This window comes from Acanthochromis polyacanthus, chromosome 1, assembly GCF_021347895.1.
Source record: "Acanthochromis polyacanthus isolate Apoly-LR-REF ecotype Palm Island chromosome 1, KAUST_Apoly_ChrSc, whole genome shotgun sequence".
NCBI classification, from domain to species: Eukaryota; Metazoa; Chordata; class Actinopteri; family Pomacentridae; genus Acanthochromis; species Acanthochromis polyacanthus.
This window is the reverse complement of record NC_067113.1, coordinates 30654867-30673425: the sequence shown is the minus strand read 5'-3', so window position 1 is coordinate 30673425 and position 18559 is coordinate 30654867. Positions and strand designations below refer to the sequence as shown.

Genomic DNA, 18559 nt, shown 5'->3' with positions numbered 1-18559 from the left:
CAAATTAAAATATTACAGCAAAAATGCTATCATAATATACATTTTATAAAACAATATCTTTTATATTACTTTTATATATAAATTTACCAAAATAATTAAAAAGTTAATGTCAAGATCTTACAATATTAAACTTTTCTCATATTTTTTTATCATACTTTAAAAAATATTTTACTGTATTTTATACATAAATTTACCTGTAAGACCCTATAATATTATACATTTACTCATAAATATATTTTTTTAACAACTTAAATATTAATGTTAAGACTCTAAAATATCATATTTAACACAAATTTCAAGGCTACAATATTAACCATGGAAATCACAAAAAAAAAATCCCTGAAAGCATATTTACACCAATTTTTTAATTTCCTCTTATGATTATTAATTAAATTCTGGAACAGATTCCAGATTTAGACACAAACAAGCCAAACAAGAGCACATGTGTAAACAGCATCTTAAAACTTATTTGTGTTCTTTGGTTTTTCTTGATTTTGTAGGTTAGATTTTTATTTACTCTGTATTTATATACTTTCACTCTTCTCTTTATTTTCCTGAAAAACAGTTATGACACTTAAAGTAATAGTTTTAATAAATAAACAAGCACAAGTCCACAGAAGCAGCAGACATCAAAGGATCGTTTTTATAATTATATCTGATCTGTTCTCTGCTGTTTCCACGTGTCACAAATTCTCACCACATACTGCTGATTCTGTGTTGCTCTTAAGTAAGCAGATATGTGGGTGAAGAAGAGGTCAGGTCACACAAACACAAAACGATGCTGTGAACAAACTGTTGCTTTGTCACAAGGTTTTTAGTTTACGACAGGTGGACAATAAAGAGGCTCAGTTACAAACACAAGCATCACCGAGCGATTTATTCAATGAAAGAAACTCACACTTTATTCTCCATTAATAGTAATTACATAGAAGTTGGTTTCAAAGGCATGCTGTCTCATAAAAAGTGCCTAAATTTGACCATTTATCAGAGAAAGAAACTGTAAAAACAGAAGGAATTATCAGATTTTTAAACTTCCCAACAATCCATGAATTAATCACGTGTGAGGTGCACTTTTTGTGAGAAAAATTAACGAAATCGGCGCTTAAAACTGTGATATTTAATCAAATGTCGCCTTTTAGGATTCTATAAGTAACTAAAAGTCCTGCGCTTTTTGGTGCGACCAAGAAGCCGTTTGTAACTGAACTGTAATTAGCAGTCAGATGACAAAAATAGAGGGACTTGTCAACTGAACTCAACTGAACTGCAGGCAGTGTTCACACGCAGCTGAGAGGAGATAAATGAGGAAACTCATGAAAAATATCCATTACCGTTCAAAAGTTTGGGTCATCTAGGCTATTTCATGTTGTCCATAAAAATTCACACTTTTATTCCTGTGCTAACATAACTGCACTGCATAACTGCAACTTTCTAATCATCAATGAGCATTTCAACTAGCCTAGCTGTGCTAGACAACCCACAGCAACAAATTTAATTCTCTGCCAGGGTGGGTCTAGTTACCCTCGGTAAGCCTCGAGGTTGGATTCTCCTAAAACTGGCCGACGAATCACCATGAAGTGTAGAGTCAGAAGGCGGGCGTCACTAAGTGACGACAGAGGCGCGACGATTCTGACAGAAACAACCGGAAACAATTAGCCTAGCCGCGCTAGACAACCCACGGCAACGAATTTAATTCTCTGCCAGGGTCGACAACAAAAACGACAACAGTCGTTGAGCTCCATTAGCACCGACTCTGAATAATCTTTCTGTTAACATGCCTGTAATATACTTAAGCTTCACCCATTGACTGCATAAATAAGGCTTCACCGAACTACCGCATCCTCTGATTTCCGGCGCTCTAGGAGCCTATGATTGGTTGTATACCTACCCAATTGCTGCAGAGTGATTTGATAGACAACCTTGTAGCCCGCCTCCCTCCCTGTCGAGCGTTCCTAGACCCTTGTTTCTTCAGACCTGGGTCTAACGCGGCTAGGCTACCTTTCAACACCATTAGCTAACACAATGTAGCATTAGAACACAGGAGTGATGGTTGCTGGAAATGTTCCTCTGTACCCCTATGGAGATATTCCATTAAAAAGCAGCCGTTTCCAGCTGGAATAGTCATTTACCACATTAACAATGTCTAGACTGGATTTCTGGTTAAATTAATATTATCTTCATTGATAACAAAATGCTTTTCTTTCAAAAATAAGGACATTTCTCAGGGACCCCAAACTTTTGAACAATAGTGTACACATATTTTTGCTTTTCTTCCAGTGTTAAACCTGTTTTTACTTTCCAAAACATACCTCAGATGTTATTTTCAGGTGAAGATATGTGAAGAGATGGAAGCTAAACTATTAGTTAAGCTCGAAAAACAAAGAAATAGTTAAAAAGTCATCATCTTACACAATGTCTGACTGCTTTTTGTCACTTTTTAATGTTATTTCCAGCCAGAAGAAACCAATTATTCAAATAGAAATCTGGTATAAATCAAAATTTGGCATGGATTTGAATAGTTTTTCCCGACTTTAGTTCTATAGTAAAATAATTCTGGGAGGTTGAGGCACCTTCTTAAATGAAAAAATGAAGTAAAATAATAAAAATGTGCCTGGTTTTAGATTCAATCGGCAAAAAACACTGCCTTGTGCAAAAAAAGCATAAATCTGTGGAGGGATTTATCAGCACCACGTGGCTGTACTTTCCAGTTTTAGTGAGGACTTTTACCCGATGCTCTTGCCACATAATTAATAAATCCAGACAAAAGCAGCACCAGTCGGTAACATATTCCCGGTTAACTGATGCGTATCTCCCAGTCTGTCGTCACTCGGAGCTTCAGGCTGCTGAGCGTCAACATGCAGCCGGTTTCTATGAACTGAAACGCAGCAGAAGAGTCCTCAGAACCTGGTGATAAAAAGAAAACATGCTGGACTGAAATCGTTCCAAACACAAAACACATCTCGTTATTTCAAGTTTGAATATTCATTAAACGCGGAAAATCGTGTCTCCGCTTCCAAAACTATAACAAGCAATGAAATGAAAACTAACAGAGGAGAAACCTGCCACGTCATATGATGAGAAAACTGATTTTTTTTTTTCTGTCACTGCTGAATTGCTGATTTAATGCTTGTGTTTGGGTGTTTTGCTCACATATATTCTCGTGTTTCATGATGGATTTTTAGAGAAAAAAAAACAGAAAGCATGGTATAATTAAAACCGGATTAGAACCGTTATTAAGAATTGGAAATCAAATTAAGATTTTCTAAGTTTTTAATGATACATTTCTGAATTTTTCCCCATTAAAACTGATGACTTGAAACGAATCGATGCTGTTTTTGAATTTTCTGCAGCATTTTGCTATTATGGTTAATTTGTCTGAAACAGCAGAAAATGTTGATATTTTTAAGAGCAGGTTGTCAGGCTTTTGATTGATTTTATTCTTGTTTTATTTATTTAATATTGTTACTGTTTGTAGGACTAATTAAATTTATTTGTCTTTGAAATTATTCTTAGTATTTTTAAGACTGCTTTTTATTTAACACATATTTAGTTATTTATTATGATCGTTACTACTTTCTTTCAGGACTAATTTTATGAAATTAGTTAATATATTATTACTATTTTCAAGATGAAACATTGTTTACTTGATTTATTCATTACTATTACTACTTTTTTAATGCATTTTTTTAAATTTATATGACTATTTTTAAGATTAGTTTTATTCCTTAATTATTGCCATTGATATTATTTATTGACAACTATTTTAACACAGATTTATTATTATTACTACCTTCTTTTAAGACTGACTTTAATTAATATTACTGTTTTGAAGACAAATATTATTTACTTTATTAATTACAATTACTACTTTTAAGACTGATTTTTATATATATTTTTTAGTTTATATGACTATTTTTAAGACTGGTTTTATTTATTTATTATTATTATTATTAATACTGGTCGTGTTTATTTCTCTGTTTCTATCATAATGTTTATGTGGCAGTTGTGTTTTTATTGCCTCTTTATTCCTTCTCTTCTATAAATCACTTTGTGCTGCATTTCATTTTATTAAAAACAAAGTCTGAAGTTTAAACTTGGTAAAAACTTTGCACCCTCACAAAATTATAGCAAGCATTAAATATAGGACATAATAACTGAGTAACTTGATGGTAAAATGTATTTCTTCTAGCAGCTTAGAACTGAAAATACTGGATTTTTTTTTTAGTTTTGTGGTGGATTTTTGCATTTAACATGCTCCCAGTTGGACTCCACTGATGCTCTGAATGTTGGATGCAAACAATGCAGGACTTTTATTGTGAAAGTCACCTGTAAATAAAGGTTCTAATCACGTTGGAGCTCCTCACCTGACACGTGCACTGTCACAGCGGACGGTTTGATCTTTACTCCCAGAACAGTAACCGACTGAACCACGGTGTCACAGTCAAACGTTCCTCCTTCACCAGCAGCGCTGAAGGAAACAACAAACCATCACGAGCTCTGATCCGTCTTTAGATGTAACGTCATGTTTTTTTTTTACCCTCTGACTCACCGGCAGAGCAGCCGGCCGGACAGCATGTCAAACCTGCGCAGACAGAAGGACCTGGCGTCTCGGTATCTGAAGGAGTGGAAGTCGTCCAGGTACAACTCACCAGCAGCCACGCCCTGCAGAGAGACGAGGATGCAGTCAGAGTTTCACCAATTAAAAGACGCAAATGACCTACAGATGAGACGCTACTTTTCACAGAATCCTCCAGATGCTACCTGACTATTTAGAGCCACAGTGATGGAGATGGGGAGCTGCTGGAGATCTGCTGTGCAGGAGAAACGTCCTACTGATCTGCAGATCACTGATCCACCACGCTGGAACACCGGAACCTGCACAGAGGAAACGCCAAAATCAACAACAGTCTCATAATAAAAGCTTCCAGTATCTTTATAAAAACCAATAACAGGCCAGTAAATGTCAAAATTTAAAAAAAGTCCCAATTAAAGCTCCCAGTATCTTTTAAAAAACCAAAAACATGCCAGTAAATGCCAAAATCAACCACAATTTCATAATAAAAGCTTCCAGTATCTCTATATGTAGGGACGGTAGAGAATTGTTTATTTTTTTATTTCTATTTTTAATTGTATTTATTTATTGCCTTCTTTGTTTTTATTCTTGTGAAGCACTTTGTGTTGTTCTGCATGAAAAGGGCTATATAAATAAATAAAGTTTGAAGTTTATTAAAAAAAAAAACAAACATTAAAAGTCCAGTTTGAAGTCAACACTAACCGTGTTCAGAGTGACTGGTAGACTCAGAGTTGTTCCTCCTCTGTACGCCGCTGCAGAATGGACATAATACCAAATCTAGAAGAGAAACAAACCTGAATGAAACGCCTAAAATAAGGTGCAACATGAATACAGCGAACTGTGTGAACGTGTTACCTGCTGGTTCATTTACCTCACCAGATCTAGGAAGTAAAACTTGGACTTCTCGGACACCCGGTTCTGTCACAGGACAAACCAGCAGCGCTCCTCCTGCAGGAAATAAAACACAGTGAAGCTCTGCAGTAAGTTCAGGAGATAAGCTGTGAAATACTGCAGGAATGAAGAGTAATTCATCACCGATCATGTACTGGTGGTCCACGGTGAAGGTGTTCTGCTCTCTGGGGAACTCCACCCACAGAGGTCTGCACAGATTTAAATAAAATCAGAGTTCTTCTACAAGCTTTCGTTCCTCCATCCATGCATGAATCTATAATTTACGTTCCAACATGAGCATCAAAGCACGACAGACGCTGACCTCTAGTGCCTGAAGAAGCTCAGTAATACTGAATAAATAACCTGTAGTTGTAGTACCGAAAGTGAACAGCAGATGGCAGCAGCACCAACCTGAGTGGAGGTAAACCAGCAGTGTGAGCCTGATGGAACAGTGTGTACCAGTAGGGCAGCAAACAGTACCTGAGTACACAACAAGGAACATATTTTACACTGAGAGACAATCAGACAAGTTGTTTTTAGTGAGTTTTCATCAGATTTGTACTCTTATTAGATCCTGAGCTCAGTCAGAATAAACGATTGAAACACCAAAACACACTGGAGGGTTTGAAAATCATCTACGATTGATCCAAATTTAATCTGAAAATCATGTTTGACTCACTTCACTTTATTCAACTTGTACGTTTCAAAAAATAACTAAAAATAAACCATCTGCTCTAAAAAGATTCAATAGAAAACAAAAAAAATTTCACTTCTCTTTTCATCTGGCAAGACATGACCGACTCACCTGCAACCAACAGTCACATGACAAAAATGTATACAGAACAGAGAGAAGAGTGCTGTGGAGACAAATAAAACATGTAAGAAATTAAACTTCTGTCAGACTGCACAGAAGATATTTTTGGGTTTTCTCTGCTTCTAGTCATGGTTGTTTCTGTGCAATAACACTGCTTTTGGTTGGTAAAGGCGTCAGTTGTGTCTTACTTAGATTTACAACATTTTCCCGTGTGTCGACAGGTGTTAGCAACACCGGAAAAATGGTGGCTCTGCATACTATGATTGCTTAACTATTTACATCTTTACAGCCCTAAAAACTTTCTGTTTTTCACACTTCTCTGCACATAAACTCTAGAAAGTTCTTACACCATGCTGTGTGCGTCATCAGTCCTCTGTACACCATTACCGCCCGGAAAAAACGTCATTTTCCGGAAGGTATTGTTAACACGTTATTCTGCATGGTCTTGCTTGCTTGTTTGTCTGTAACAGTTTGGTTTCTGCGCGATAACTCGATAAAATATTGATGTAGCCTCACCATATTTGGTACACAGGTGTACCATAATAAGACACAGGTCAAGTTCGAATTTGGTGACCTTGACCTAATTTTCAAGGTCACAGGGGTCATCTTTGTAAATGTGGTTTACGCCATGACATACACATGACCTCGCCGGGCGGTCCGAGTTTGGTAAAACTTCTTGTTTTTTAATTCATTTTATTGCTCCAGTATATATTATTTGTCTCTCAGGTTCTGTAATGTGTTTCCATGTTTCCTGTCTGCTCTGTGTGAACACTGCCTGCAGTTCACCTGAAAAGTTACTGTTGGTTGCAGCTAAGTCACTTGTGGAGTTTTATTTACAGATGCTGGTGCAAATGGTTTGTTCTTGGTCAATTTTTCAAATAGACAGACATAATAAAGTGATTTGGATTCAATTTTAAGCTTAGATTTGGTCACTTGTCACAGCATCACACATGATCAGTTCAAGGTCTGTCGTAAAATTGAAAATTAGACGTTTTTTCTGTTTTTACAGTTTCTGTTTTTGATAAATTGTGTAATTTTGGCAGTTTTTAAAACTTGCTGCAGGTTTTAAGGCTCACAGGGGTAAACGCTCTTTTGAAGTGTGCTGAGAAAAACAGAAGTTTACTAATGAGTATTCAATAATCTCAGAACCTTTGCTGGATTGCAGTCCGGATCGCAGCTGTAACTTGGTCTCCAAACAGCCACGGCTCTCGACGCTTCATCATCTTGGCTGAGTGACCTCTGAAAAACGGCTGCAGGGCAGCTGCCTGGTACCAGCGAACCAACAGCTCCGGCTCTGGATCCTGAAAAAACCCTCCGACATCAGCTGGAACATGGAAAACAAAGAATATGAGGCCAGTAAAAATGAAAAAGCAACAGAAAAACAGCATGAACAGTCAGCCTCGACTAATCAGCTGGTTCTAAGGTAAAAGCTGGTAAGTAGTAACATCTTTGCACCCAATAACACCACAGAGTTAACTGAATTTGGCTAAATCTGTCTCTCAAACTAGTCAGGAACACATTTACTTGTGATTTCAACATTTAAACTCACCTCCACAGAAGGCGATTCCTGCCAAGCTCAGAGAGAGAAGCATCGGAACGGAGATCTTCAGATGTTCCCAGCTGGCCACGTTGTCTCCCGTCCAGATCGCTCCTGCAGTCATCAGCAACAGAAAAACAGCACAGTTAAGCATCAGTGTAAGGAAATATGGAGACAGTTTTATTGTGTTTGCATTTAAAGGTCTCACCGAATCTCTGTGAACCGGCGAAGAAGGAGCGTGAAAGAACGAAAGGTCTTTGTGAGCCTCCAGAGCGAGTTATCAGACCCTCCGCTGTGGCCATGTGCTGCGAAAAAACAAAACAAACGTAGTTTTTTAAAAAGCAATTCATTAATAAATGCAATTTAGTAATGTTGCCCCACTATAGTATGATTTATATGAGGTGAAGATTTGATTTTATAGAGCAGCTTTAACCTTCGGAACCACAAAAGTCTGGTTTAAAAGGCATTTTACCTTGAAAAAGTCACCATTTATCAGAGCCAGAAACTGTTAAAACAAATATAATTGTCATTTTTTCAACTCTTTGTCAGTCCATGAACTCATCACTTTATTCTACATTTTCTTCATAAAAAGTCACAAAATATTAAATTTTTTTTCTCCAGTAAAATTCTGTGAAAAACAAGAAAAATCTGTGCTACCTGATGCAATCATGAAGACACTAATAACTAAACTGAAACCAACAGTCATGTGAAAAGAATTTTTTGGCTGAACTGCAGGCAGTGTACTCAAAGCAGGATAAATAAAATAAACTAAAAATAAAAATGTGTGTAGAGTCATTATTCAGTTTAAAGTATCGATAACACCTTTAGGCACTTAGAAAAATGTTGTGTGTGTATATATATATATATATATATATATATATATATATATATATACATATACACATATTTTTTTAATTTTGTAAAATAAAAAATAAATCAAGGAAATTCAACTTTCATTTTTTGCTATATCATTCATATTGCAGCAAAAAAAAATAACTCCTCAGTGAGCAAAAATGTGACAGAGCAGAAAAACACCCGGAACATTTGGGAGTCAATCAGTGAAAACCGTCTCACTAGTTGGAGAATTTCCCAACTCTTAAACATTTTAGCGTTACTTGAAGAACTAAATGATGCTTTTCTGCACAAAGTTCTAATTCTCATTGTATAATGATTTAGGATGCTCACCTTGCACAAAAGACATTTTTATTTCTCTCTACTAGTCATAGTTGTCAGTGAAAAATGAACCAACACTGAGTAAAAATACGTTCAAAAACACCCCGAATCTACCTGAAATTTAGAGTTTTTTGGAGTCACTAAGTAAAAACTCTTTCATTAGCTTGAAAACTTCCAACTTTAGGAAAGTTTTTGTGCTGCTTGCAGAACTAAATAAAGTTTTTCTGCTTTGAAATTCTCCCAAAAACACAGATTTTTATGTACAAAACCTAATGAATTGCAGACTTATAATAATAAAGCATTGCATGTCAACAGATTTAAGTAAATGAGCCCATATTCAGCACATATACTGGATTATAATTACATTTTTGGGGTCTACTAGAACTCTGTGGAGGCAAATATGTTACATGGTGAAGAGAAAATACAAGTAACGAAGGAAAAGTCTGAACGTTACGGTGTTTCAGGAAAGCAAGGAGCAAAGTTTTCTGCTCTGCACCAAAACCTATGTTCAACACAACAAATCAAAGGGAAAGACTGAACTAAAACCAGTGACCCTGCTCACCTGGTAGAACCCGTACAGGTTGTGAAGGTCGCGGTGCTCCCATCCCCCAGAATGCACTGCGTCCTTCGACATCGTCTGCTCCGGTCCGTTAAACACAGACGGTTCGTTCATGTCGTTCCACACAAACAAGGACGATGTGGATCCCTGAATGAGAAAACAAATGACAAAAACACGGTTTACTGTGAGATCATGGTGCAAATTGAGCTGCAACTTACAATTACTTACATTATAGTTAGTATGTTTTTGATTAATTGATTAGATGTTTGGTCAGAAAAAGCTGAAAAACGTTAATCAGTGTTTCCAAAAACCCTCCAGTTGTTCATACCAATATTTATCCTGTATTTATATGTTTATATTATTTATCTTATATTGTGTAAACATCTATATATTCATATATTAGTGTCCGTACAGTTCATATATTGTCTATAAAGCACCTTGCTGCTGCATTTCTACTTACTGTTAAATGCTAAAACTGCATTTTGTTGTTTAACGGATGTATTCAAACAACAATTTTAATTTAAAGCTCATCTAATTAAATGTCCTGTTTTGTCCACATGCAAAAGATATTCAGTTTAATGTAATTTAGGATTGGAAAAAACTGAGAATTTAGACTTTTTCTATCTTAAAAATGACTCCAATTGATGAATAAATTATCAAAAAAGTTGGATTTTAATTGAGTAAATTGAATAATCATTGCAGCTTTTCTGCTATGTGACTAAATATGTCACAACACAGTCTTATTGTGCAGTGAAATAACATCAGATATACAAACAAAATGACATCAAATCCCAGATTATTGAATTATTCTGCAAGATATTAAAGCATCAAAACTTTTAGGGTGCTTGACAAACTTTGACGAGCTTTTATTTCACACCTCCTGCTAGAAAAAAAAATGCAACTTTAGAGGATTCAAATCTCCATGAGAGATCCATAAATTGCTTTGGATTTGATCATTTTTCATAATAATAACCCTTACCTTGTATTTATCCAAGCTGAAGCACCTGGAGTACCACGATCGTGTTTCTGGGCTGCTGAAATCCAGATAAGAGGAGTCACCTGTGGAAATAATAAAGAAAACATGCATGTCAACAGCAAACGACACATCAGCTCATAACTACAATAATATCTTGATGTGAGAGTTTTTTAGAGCCTTTTCAGAGTCAGTGTTGCATTTTTTAAGATTAAAAACGAGTTGTGAAGAAGAAAAAAACATGAGAATTAGTATAAAATGTCCTTAAATGTCTTGTTTTGTCCAAAGACGTTCAGTTTATTGTCACAGAAGAAGAAAAACTAGAAGATATTCACATTTAAGAAGCTGGAAATAAAGTTTAATTCAACAGTGTAGGAATATAAATGCAAAAATGCTCAGAATTTTGATCAAATAACCCTGGCTCACAGATAAGTCAGTGGCAGCTTCACGGTTGTGCCGAGGAACACAGAATTTTTAGTTTTTTACAGAATCCAGGTAGTGCAAAAGCTCTATTTTTGGCAGATTTTTAAATGTAGAATAAGGTGATTTTGATTAATTATCCTATCAAGTTTTCTGATGAAACAAAATGTTACAAATGAGTAGTTCAAGGACCATCGGAAAGCAGAAAATATAACAATTCTTTCTATTTATTTCAGACAAATGGTGCTTTTTAAAAAAATAAACATTCCTTTAACATCCACCAGCAAGTTTTCGTGTTTCAAATTAAGTAGAAAATAGTATTAAACAGTGGAGATTTAATCCATGAAACTCTACAGTAATTAACTGTATTTCTGATCACAGTACCTGGCCAGCATGTTCCTCTATAAATCTGTCCTTCTCTGTCTTTAACGAAATGTCCTCCATCTCTCGCCTCGCAGTAGAGCGACCAATCAGGATCCACCTTGATATGGGGGTCACTTATAACCACCAGCTGTGAAAAAAGAATAAAAACACGTCTAGGATGTGAAAGCAGAAGTTAATTTATTAGTCGTTTAGTCTTTAAAATGTTGTGTTTTGTCTAAAGATAATGAGTTTACCGTCACAAATGAGGGGAAAAAGAAGAAACTACGCATATTTAAGAAGCAGGAATTGGAGGATTTAAAATTTTCCTTTCTTAAAAAACTACTCTGACCAATTAACCATCATATAAATATACAAATGCTCACATTTAGTTTTATATTTTATGGTTTAGGACGTTTCAACTGTATCTCTACTTCTAGTCATCATAGTCAGTGAAAACTGAGGCCGCGGTGAGGAAAAATGTGTTCAAAAACACCTCAAAACTACCTGAAATTTAGAGCGTTTTGGAGTCTATAAGTGAAAACTGTCTTCTTAGCTGGAATACTGCCAACTTTGGGAAATTTTAGTGCTACTTACAGAAATAAATACAGTTTTTCTGCTTTGAAATTCTCACAAAAACACTGATTTTTATGCATAAAACTTGCTAAAAGTGCATTTATTTAATAGTAAAGCATTTCATGTCAACAGCTTTAACGTAGTGAGCTTTTAAATGCATGTTTATAGGTTTATATTTGTATTTTTGGGATCTACTGGAACTCTGAGCAGATAAATGTGCTGCATGGTGAAGTAACAAAGGCATTTCAGTCATTTTCTGCTTGAATCTGTAAGTTTGCAAACCTTTTACAAGCACAACCAGTTTAATAAACACTAAAACAGTCTAAATTCTGCCCCCTGAACCGACCTTCCTCTTCTTCTCCTCCAGGCGGCGCTGCAGTCGGCTCGGTTCAGGAAAACAAACGGGGTCCCAGGTGAAGTATCGCTTCCCGTCCGTGTGCTCGATGTCCAGCCAGATGACGTCGTACGGGACGTCGTGGCGATCGAATCCGGCGTCCACAGCCTCCACGTCGGCCTCGTCGTCGTAGTTCCAGCGGCTCTGGTGGTACCCGAGGGCGAACAGAGGAGGCAGGGCCTGAAACCCTGAGGAGACGGGAGAAGTTCAGAGTGTTTGTGGTGGGTTTTTTTCATAACAAGTTTTGCTTCAGCTTTTGTGCTGCAGATCCACCTGTCAGCTGAGCGAACTGCCTGAAGAGCTGCTGAGGATTTGGACCGAGCAGAACGGTGCAGTCGATGACGCCGCTCTCTGACATCCAGCGGACGTCGGTCTGAGGATGAACCTTCCTCCTCTTCACCGGCGGAGTTTGATCATCCTGCAGGAGGAAGAAGGTGGAAATGAATTGCTTTTGTTCAACTCCTCTTGCAGAATGAACCACAATGTTTTTATACAGGCGGAGCAATGTCTTTTTTGTGTGTCTCTGGAGGGCAAATGCTATTTTTTTCACATTTTCTTCTATTTCATGCAGAGAATACAGTCAAATATGAGTACATTAGAACTCATTTACCGCATATTAATTTCTTTAATATAACCATTGATTGATTAAAAACCTAGAATGGTTGTAATTTTGATTAAATATCCCAGTTTTAAGCTTAGATTTGGTTTTAATGGAGCAACATGTCACAAATGAGTAGTTCAAAGACCACTGGAAAGAAGAAAATGCAAGACAATGAGAAATTTGAGACATGATTATACATAAAAAAGAGACAAAATAGCCTTTTTTTTCTTGTTTTATACTGGTTCGTATAAATGACTGTACCGTGTTTTATTTATATAATGCCTGTATGTTAAACCTCCTGTTGTCCTCATTAATGGGCACCAAAAATAATATTTCTTGTCTGAAAAAAATCCAAAAATTCAGCAAAAAAATTCCCCCAATTTCTGAAAATTTGCAAAACCTCCAAGAAGAAAATTCCAATAATTCCTTAAGTTTCCCTGAAAATATTTATTAAACTTTCATTAAATTTGCAAAATCTTCAATAAATCCTGAAAAGTTTTATCTTTTTTAAAAAATTCCCCAAATTTGGCAAGAAAATTCTTGTAAATATTTTCAAAAAATGAGTAAAAATCTTCCAAAAAAAAACATGAAAATATTTAAAGTGATTACATATATTTCAGTAAAACTTTTAATATTTTCTTTAAGAACGTTCACAAAAAAATCAACCAAATCCAGCGGAATTCACTGGATCTTGGTTGATTTTTTTTGTGAATGTTCTTAAGAAAAATTTTTAACATTTCTTTTCTTCCCCAGCAAAAAATGTTCAAAAATCTCCCAAAATGTTGAAAATGTGGACATCAGAAGTTTCACTGTGAAAATATATATTTTTTCCACATTTTCAAACTTTAAAACGGCTCAATTTTGACCCGCAGGACAAAACGAGGGTTAATAGAAAAATGTAGATTTTCTACGAAATCTGTGGAAACCTTTTCATGTTTCTGAACTATTTGGCTGCATTAGAATGCATCTCTTTGGGGAAAAAAACTGCTGGATCATATTTTTTTAAAAATGAGACAAGTATGGAACTGTACATCATAAATTCAAAGGTTTTTGCAAAGTATAAACTGTTTTTATAGATTCTGGCTGTGATAGTCATATAATATTGGCAATTTATTTTTAAAGAAACATGCATTTCAAATCTGCAGGCAGGTTTAGTAAAAAGAAATAAGCCGTGAGAGAGTAATTATTTCTGAACCTGAGGATTTAATTGATAAAATTCTAGCTACAATCTTGCTTCTTGAACATCAGGAATCTTCCTGAAACATCTAAGCTCTGACGGATGCAGATATGAGACTAGCACTGAACTAAACTGACCTGCTGATCGGTGGGGGAATACTGTACGTTTACAAAAGTCTCTGACGCGTTGAGCCAGAACACTCCCAGAGTTCTGTCTGCTTTGTGGGCCACCAGCAGCGGTACGGATCCATACAGGCCCAGACGACTGTGGAGGTCGTAGGCGAAAACATCCAAGTTGTACAGCCGGTAAGGTTCACCGTCTCTGGGAAAAGAAGCACAGTGAGAAAGAAGAGTTAAAAGATACACAGGGATTATTCACACATTTACTGATGAATGTTTTTGTACCTGGTGTCTCTGAGCTGCAGGTTGTCTGAATGTTCTGGTAAACCGTAAACATTTCTGAATCCGTGAAGACAAAGATCTGCTCCGATGCTGCTGGGGCCTGAAGACACACAGAGACGGTTTAAATATTTATATTTCTTATTATAATTATTAGCCCTTAGGAAAATGTCAAAATGAGTAAAAATTTTCCAAAAAATCCTAAAAATATCTAAAGTGATTATATGTATATCATTAAAACTTTTCATTTAAAAAAAATAAACCAAAATCCAACGAATTTTGCTGGATTTTGGTTGATTTTTTTTTTGTGTGTGAATGTTCTTAAGAAACATTTTCAACATTTCTTTTTTCCACCAAAAATGTTCAACAATTTCTACAAAAATGTTGAAAATGTGGACATCAGAAGTTTCACTGTGAAAATATTTTTTCCACATTTTCAAACTTTAAAACGGATCAATTTGACCCGCAGGACGACACGAGGGTTAAAAAAACACAAACCATTCGCCTTTATATCCACAAACTGTCTGAACGTCTCCTTCCAGAACGAGTTGTCCTTCTGAAGCTGCAACAAAGATCACATTAAATTTCAAGTAGAACCAGTATTATATTATAAATTAGGCAGTGTTGTCATTTTCTTACCTCACTGTGATGAGAAGAAACCCAGTGGAAAAACAGAAGGAGAAAAACAGCGTAATTATTCAGTTCATGTTCAGGATTCGTTGGTTTTTGAGCGTCTCTGTAGACCTCACCTGGGAGGATCCTGCAGCGCCTCAAACCACAGCTTCTCTTCAGCGTTGAACGTAACTACGACTTCGTTCTCACACAGGATCTCCAGACGGAAAGGAAAATGCCAGACTCTGACCTGGTGACGTCCAGAAGACCAGGAGAGAGTGACGGAGTCTTTGGTCTGTTTGTCCACTCTCAACCTTCCAGATAACGCGAAAAAAAAAAAGGTCAACAGACGGACGACTGCTGCAGACATCACACGAATGAAGACGTTAGTTAGTTAGTTAATAGTTTATTTCAGGCAATGACTTTCAGACAACATGATTTCAACATTTACACAACAGTAACTGGACAGGTAATCAGGTAATACATGTGCTCACATAGCCCATATAGAATGCCTGAAAGGGAGTGGGAAGAAGCGAACTTATTTAATCCCACCCCCTTTTACATAAATTATAGGCATAATTTCAATGTCGCTTCCTGTTCATTTCTGTAACATAACAAACTCAAAACAACATGAATACAAGTACAGATAAACATTAGGTAAGTGTGTGACAGAAGTATTAGAATATTTTTTGTTACCATAGGCAACAGATACATTGCAACAACTATTACATACCAACAATGGTAAGAAATGTAATACCAACAATGGTAAAGAAGAACTGTCCCAGTAAGGGTGATGGACAAAGTACCAGCAATGGTAATGAACAATATACCAACAAAGGTAAGGAAACAAGCACACAATAACACAAGTAGTTTAGAAAATTCTACCAATATTTGAAGACTAACTTTAAAAAACTACACTGACAAACCAGGATATAGAACTAAAGTTGGGAAAAACTATTCAAATCCATGCCAAATTTTGATCAATAGTGAATTTTTGTTCAACCAATAGGTTTCTTCTGGCTAGACATGACATTAAACAGTTGTGTTAGATGATGATTTTTAACTATTTCTTTGTTTTTTGAGCTTAACTAAGTTTAGCTTCTGTCTCTTCACCTGAAAATAACACAATAAGTGTTTTTGGAGAAAATCACTTAGAAAGGTCCTTATTATAGAGAAACTTTAATGAATATGGAGCAACTTGAGCAAATTTAGAGCAACAGATGTGATGCGGTTCTTACTGTTCACACTGCGGCTCTTCTGTTACAACATCTGGAACTCGGTATCGAGCTTTAATGGGCCGAAGTTCATCTATTAATATCCTCACAGTGTCGCGTTTAGAAGGCGACAAAGAAAGCAGCAGCCTTGTCTGTAGGACAGAATTGAAAATTTAAGCAGATTTATTCGACCACAAACACTCAAAGTGACTTTGTGTAAAAGTGTGTTTGTCATTGAGATGCTGAGGGCAGATTGAATTTTTAACACCGTGCCAAGAAAGCGCGATGATTTCTGGCTTCATAACTAAACAAAAGACACTTTATAGTTCTCTCTACTTCCAGTCATGGTTGTTCTGTTTCCATAGAGGTTCTGGACTTTATATTGCAGTGAAAAATGAGCCCACAGTGAGTGAAAATGTGTGAAAAATGGCCATTAACTGATTGGAGCTCTGTCAAGTCATATAAACACAACCACAAACTCTTCACCCTCGTGTCATCCTGTGGGTCAAATTGATCCCTTTTAAAGTTTGAAAATGTGGAAAAAATACGTATTTTCACAGTGAAACTTCTGATGTCCACATTTTCACCATTTTTGGGAAATTTTTGAGCATTTTTTGGTTGAAAAAAATAAATGTTAAAAAAAAATGTTTCTTTAATAACATTCACAAAAAAACGACCAAAAACCAACGAATTTCGCTGGATTCTGGTTGATTTTATTTGTAAATGTTCTTACAGAAAATATTAGAAGTTTTACTGACATGTATGTGATCATTTTAGATTTTTATGGAAGATTTTTTACTAATTTTTGAAAATATTCACAAGAATTTTCTTGCCAAATTTGGGGGATTTTTAAAAAATAAAACTTAAGGGAAACTTTTAAGGAATTATTGGAATTTTCTTACCGAAGGTTTTGCAAATTTTCAGAAAATTGGGGATTTTTTTTTTACTGAATTTTTGGATTTTTTCAGACAAGGAAACAATATTTTTTAGTGCCTGTTCATGAGGACAACAGGAGGGTTAAAATAAAGAGAAACTCAAACTTAAAGATCAGTCTGACTAATAAATCAGATGTAGGGTTTGGGTTTTATGAAGGATTTTGAGCATTTTAGTTTATAAAACCTTTTTAATGCAACCTGAGTTTAAATCCCAGCTTTAACATATTTATAACATGCCTTTCTCTTAATTCAAGAAAATAGATACTGTAAAATCTAACTTACTCGACTTTAAACTCTACTATCAGGTATGTGTAAAGGTGTCTATATTTTCAGTAACACTCACCTGTGTTTCTGTTTGCAATAATTCAAAACGAGCTCCTTTCTCAGTGAGAACCATCGTGTCCAAAAGGGCTCGATGCTGCAAGTTTGGACCCTGAATCTGTCGCCTTAAAAAGTGACAATAAAGATCAGAATTTAAATTGAACAGACATTTTAATGTTATCCTTTTCAACACACACTGAAAAATCCCATCGAGGTACAGAAGGGTGACAAATTAAAGTAAAAACCAATAGAAACTGTCTTTTTTTCACAATTTAGAGTAACCAATTAACCTCAGCATATTTTTTGGACTGTGGGAGGAAGCCGGAGTACCCGGAGAAAACCCACGCATGTACAGGGAGAACATGCAAACTCCATGCAGAAAGATCCCAGGATTTGAACTGAGGATCTTCTTGCTACATGGTGAAAGTGCAAACCACTATACCACTGTGCAGCCCTAACAGAAACTGTCGATGAGTTGGTGGGCCTCCAGAACAGCTTCCTTGGCTGTAATTCCTCTGAAAGATGTTCCCTTTTTTGGTGTTTAAAAAAAAAAAAGACAAGACATTCATGTGGTTGTTCATCTGTTGCATCATAACAGCTGATTGATTTGCAGAAACTTCTACCTCTGAGAAGACAACTGGGCCCAAACCATGCCAGATAAGTCTCATAACAGAGACAGAATTTCCCTTCAGTTTGTCACGTTTCTATATGTATTGTACTTGCAAATTCTTTAAGTTTTCTACATACCTGTAAAAAGCAACATGCTCGCTCTTCTTGAACTTGCCTTTGCCTTCATCTTCAGGGACGACACTGAGAAATAAGCAGGAAGAAAATTAAATATGTTCATAACAGGTACAGTAAATGACTCTCACAACACGTAATTTTAGCTGTAAAGTTGTTTTTGCAAGAATAAAATACCACAAATGATGGTTAAATGGACAGAATCTGTCATAAAGCTAACAGCAGCAGCAGCCAGATGGGTTTTTAATCCTCCAGTCAACAAACAGGCTGCATTTATAAACACACTAACTGAA

The 18559-nt window shown here is 36.0% G+C and overlaps 2 protein-coding genes across 3 annotated transcripts in view; one reads left to right on the top strand and one right to left on the bottom strand.

Annotated features, from left to right (window-relative positions):
- Positions 1-849: 849 nt before the first annotated feature.
- ganc (glucosidase, alpha; neutral C) overlaps positions 850-18559 on the bottom strand; it is a 17887-nt gene continuing 177 nt past the window's right edge. Inside the window, exons 2-25 of the mRNA XM_051946650.1 lie at positions 18273-18335; positions 17548-17650; positions 16294-16421; positions 15193-15369; positions 15083-15086; positions 14942-15005; positions 14450-14546; positions 14183-14366; positions 12541-12685; positions 12220-12455; positions 11322-11448; positions 10524-10603; positions 9548-9691; positions 8021-8117; positions 7825-7926; positions 7425-7599; positions 5873-5941; positions 5606-5670; positions 5442-5518; positions 5273-5347; positions 4759-4872; positions 4547-4659; positions 4362-4465; positions 850-2901 (exon numbers count right to left, since the gene is read on the bottom strand). Coding sequence (XP_051802610.1) covers positions 2792-2901; positions 4362-4465; positions 4547-4659; positions 4759-4872; positions 5273-5347; positions 5442-5518; positions 5606-5670; positions 5873-5941; positions 7425-7599; positions 7825-7926; positions 8021-8117; positions 9548-9691; positions 10524-10603; positions 11322-11448; positions 12220-12455; positions 12541-12685; positions 14183-14366; positions 14450-14546; positions 14942-15005; positions 15083-15086; positions 15193-15369; positions 16294-16421; positions 17548-17650; positions 18273-18335 — 2653 coding nt within the window. The 3' untranslated portion in view covers positions 850-2791. The remainder of the gene's footprint in view (positions 2902-4361; positions 4466-4546; positions 4660-4758; positions 4873-5272; positions 5348-5441; positions 5519-5605; positions 5671-5872; positions 5942-7424; positions 7600-7824; positions 7927-8020; positions 8118-9547; positions 9692-10523; positions 10604-11321; positions 11449-12219; positions 12456-12540; positions 12686-14182; positions 14367-14449; positions 14547-14941; positions 15006-15082; positions 15087-15192; positions 15370-16293; positions 16422-17547; positions 17651-18272; positions 18336-18559) is intronic.
- Positions 17645-18559, top strand: part of LOC110967427 (transmembrane protein 87A) — a 24965-nt gene continuing 24050 nt past the window's right edge. For both annotated transcript variants that reach the window (XM_051946639.1, XM_051946634.1), the window contains exon 1: positions 17645-18377. The gene's annotated coding sequence lies outside the window, so the exon portion shown is untranslated. The remainder of the gene's footprint in view (positions 18378-18559) is intronic.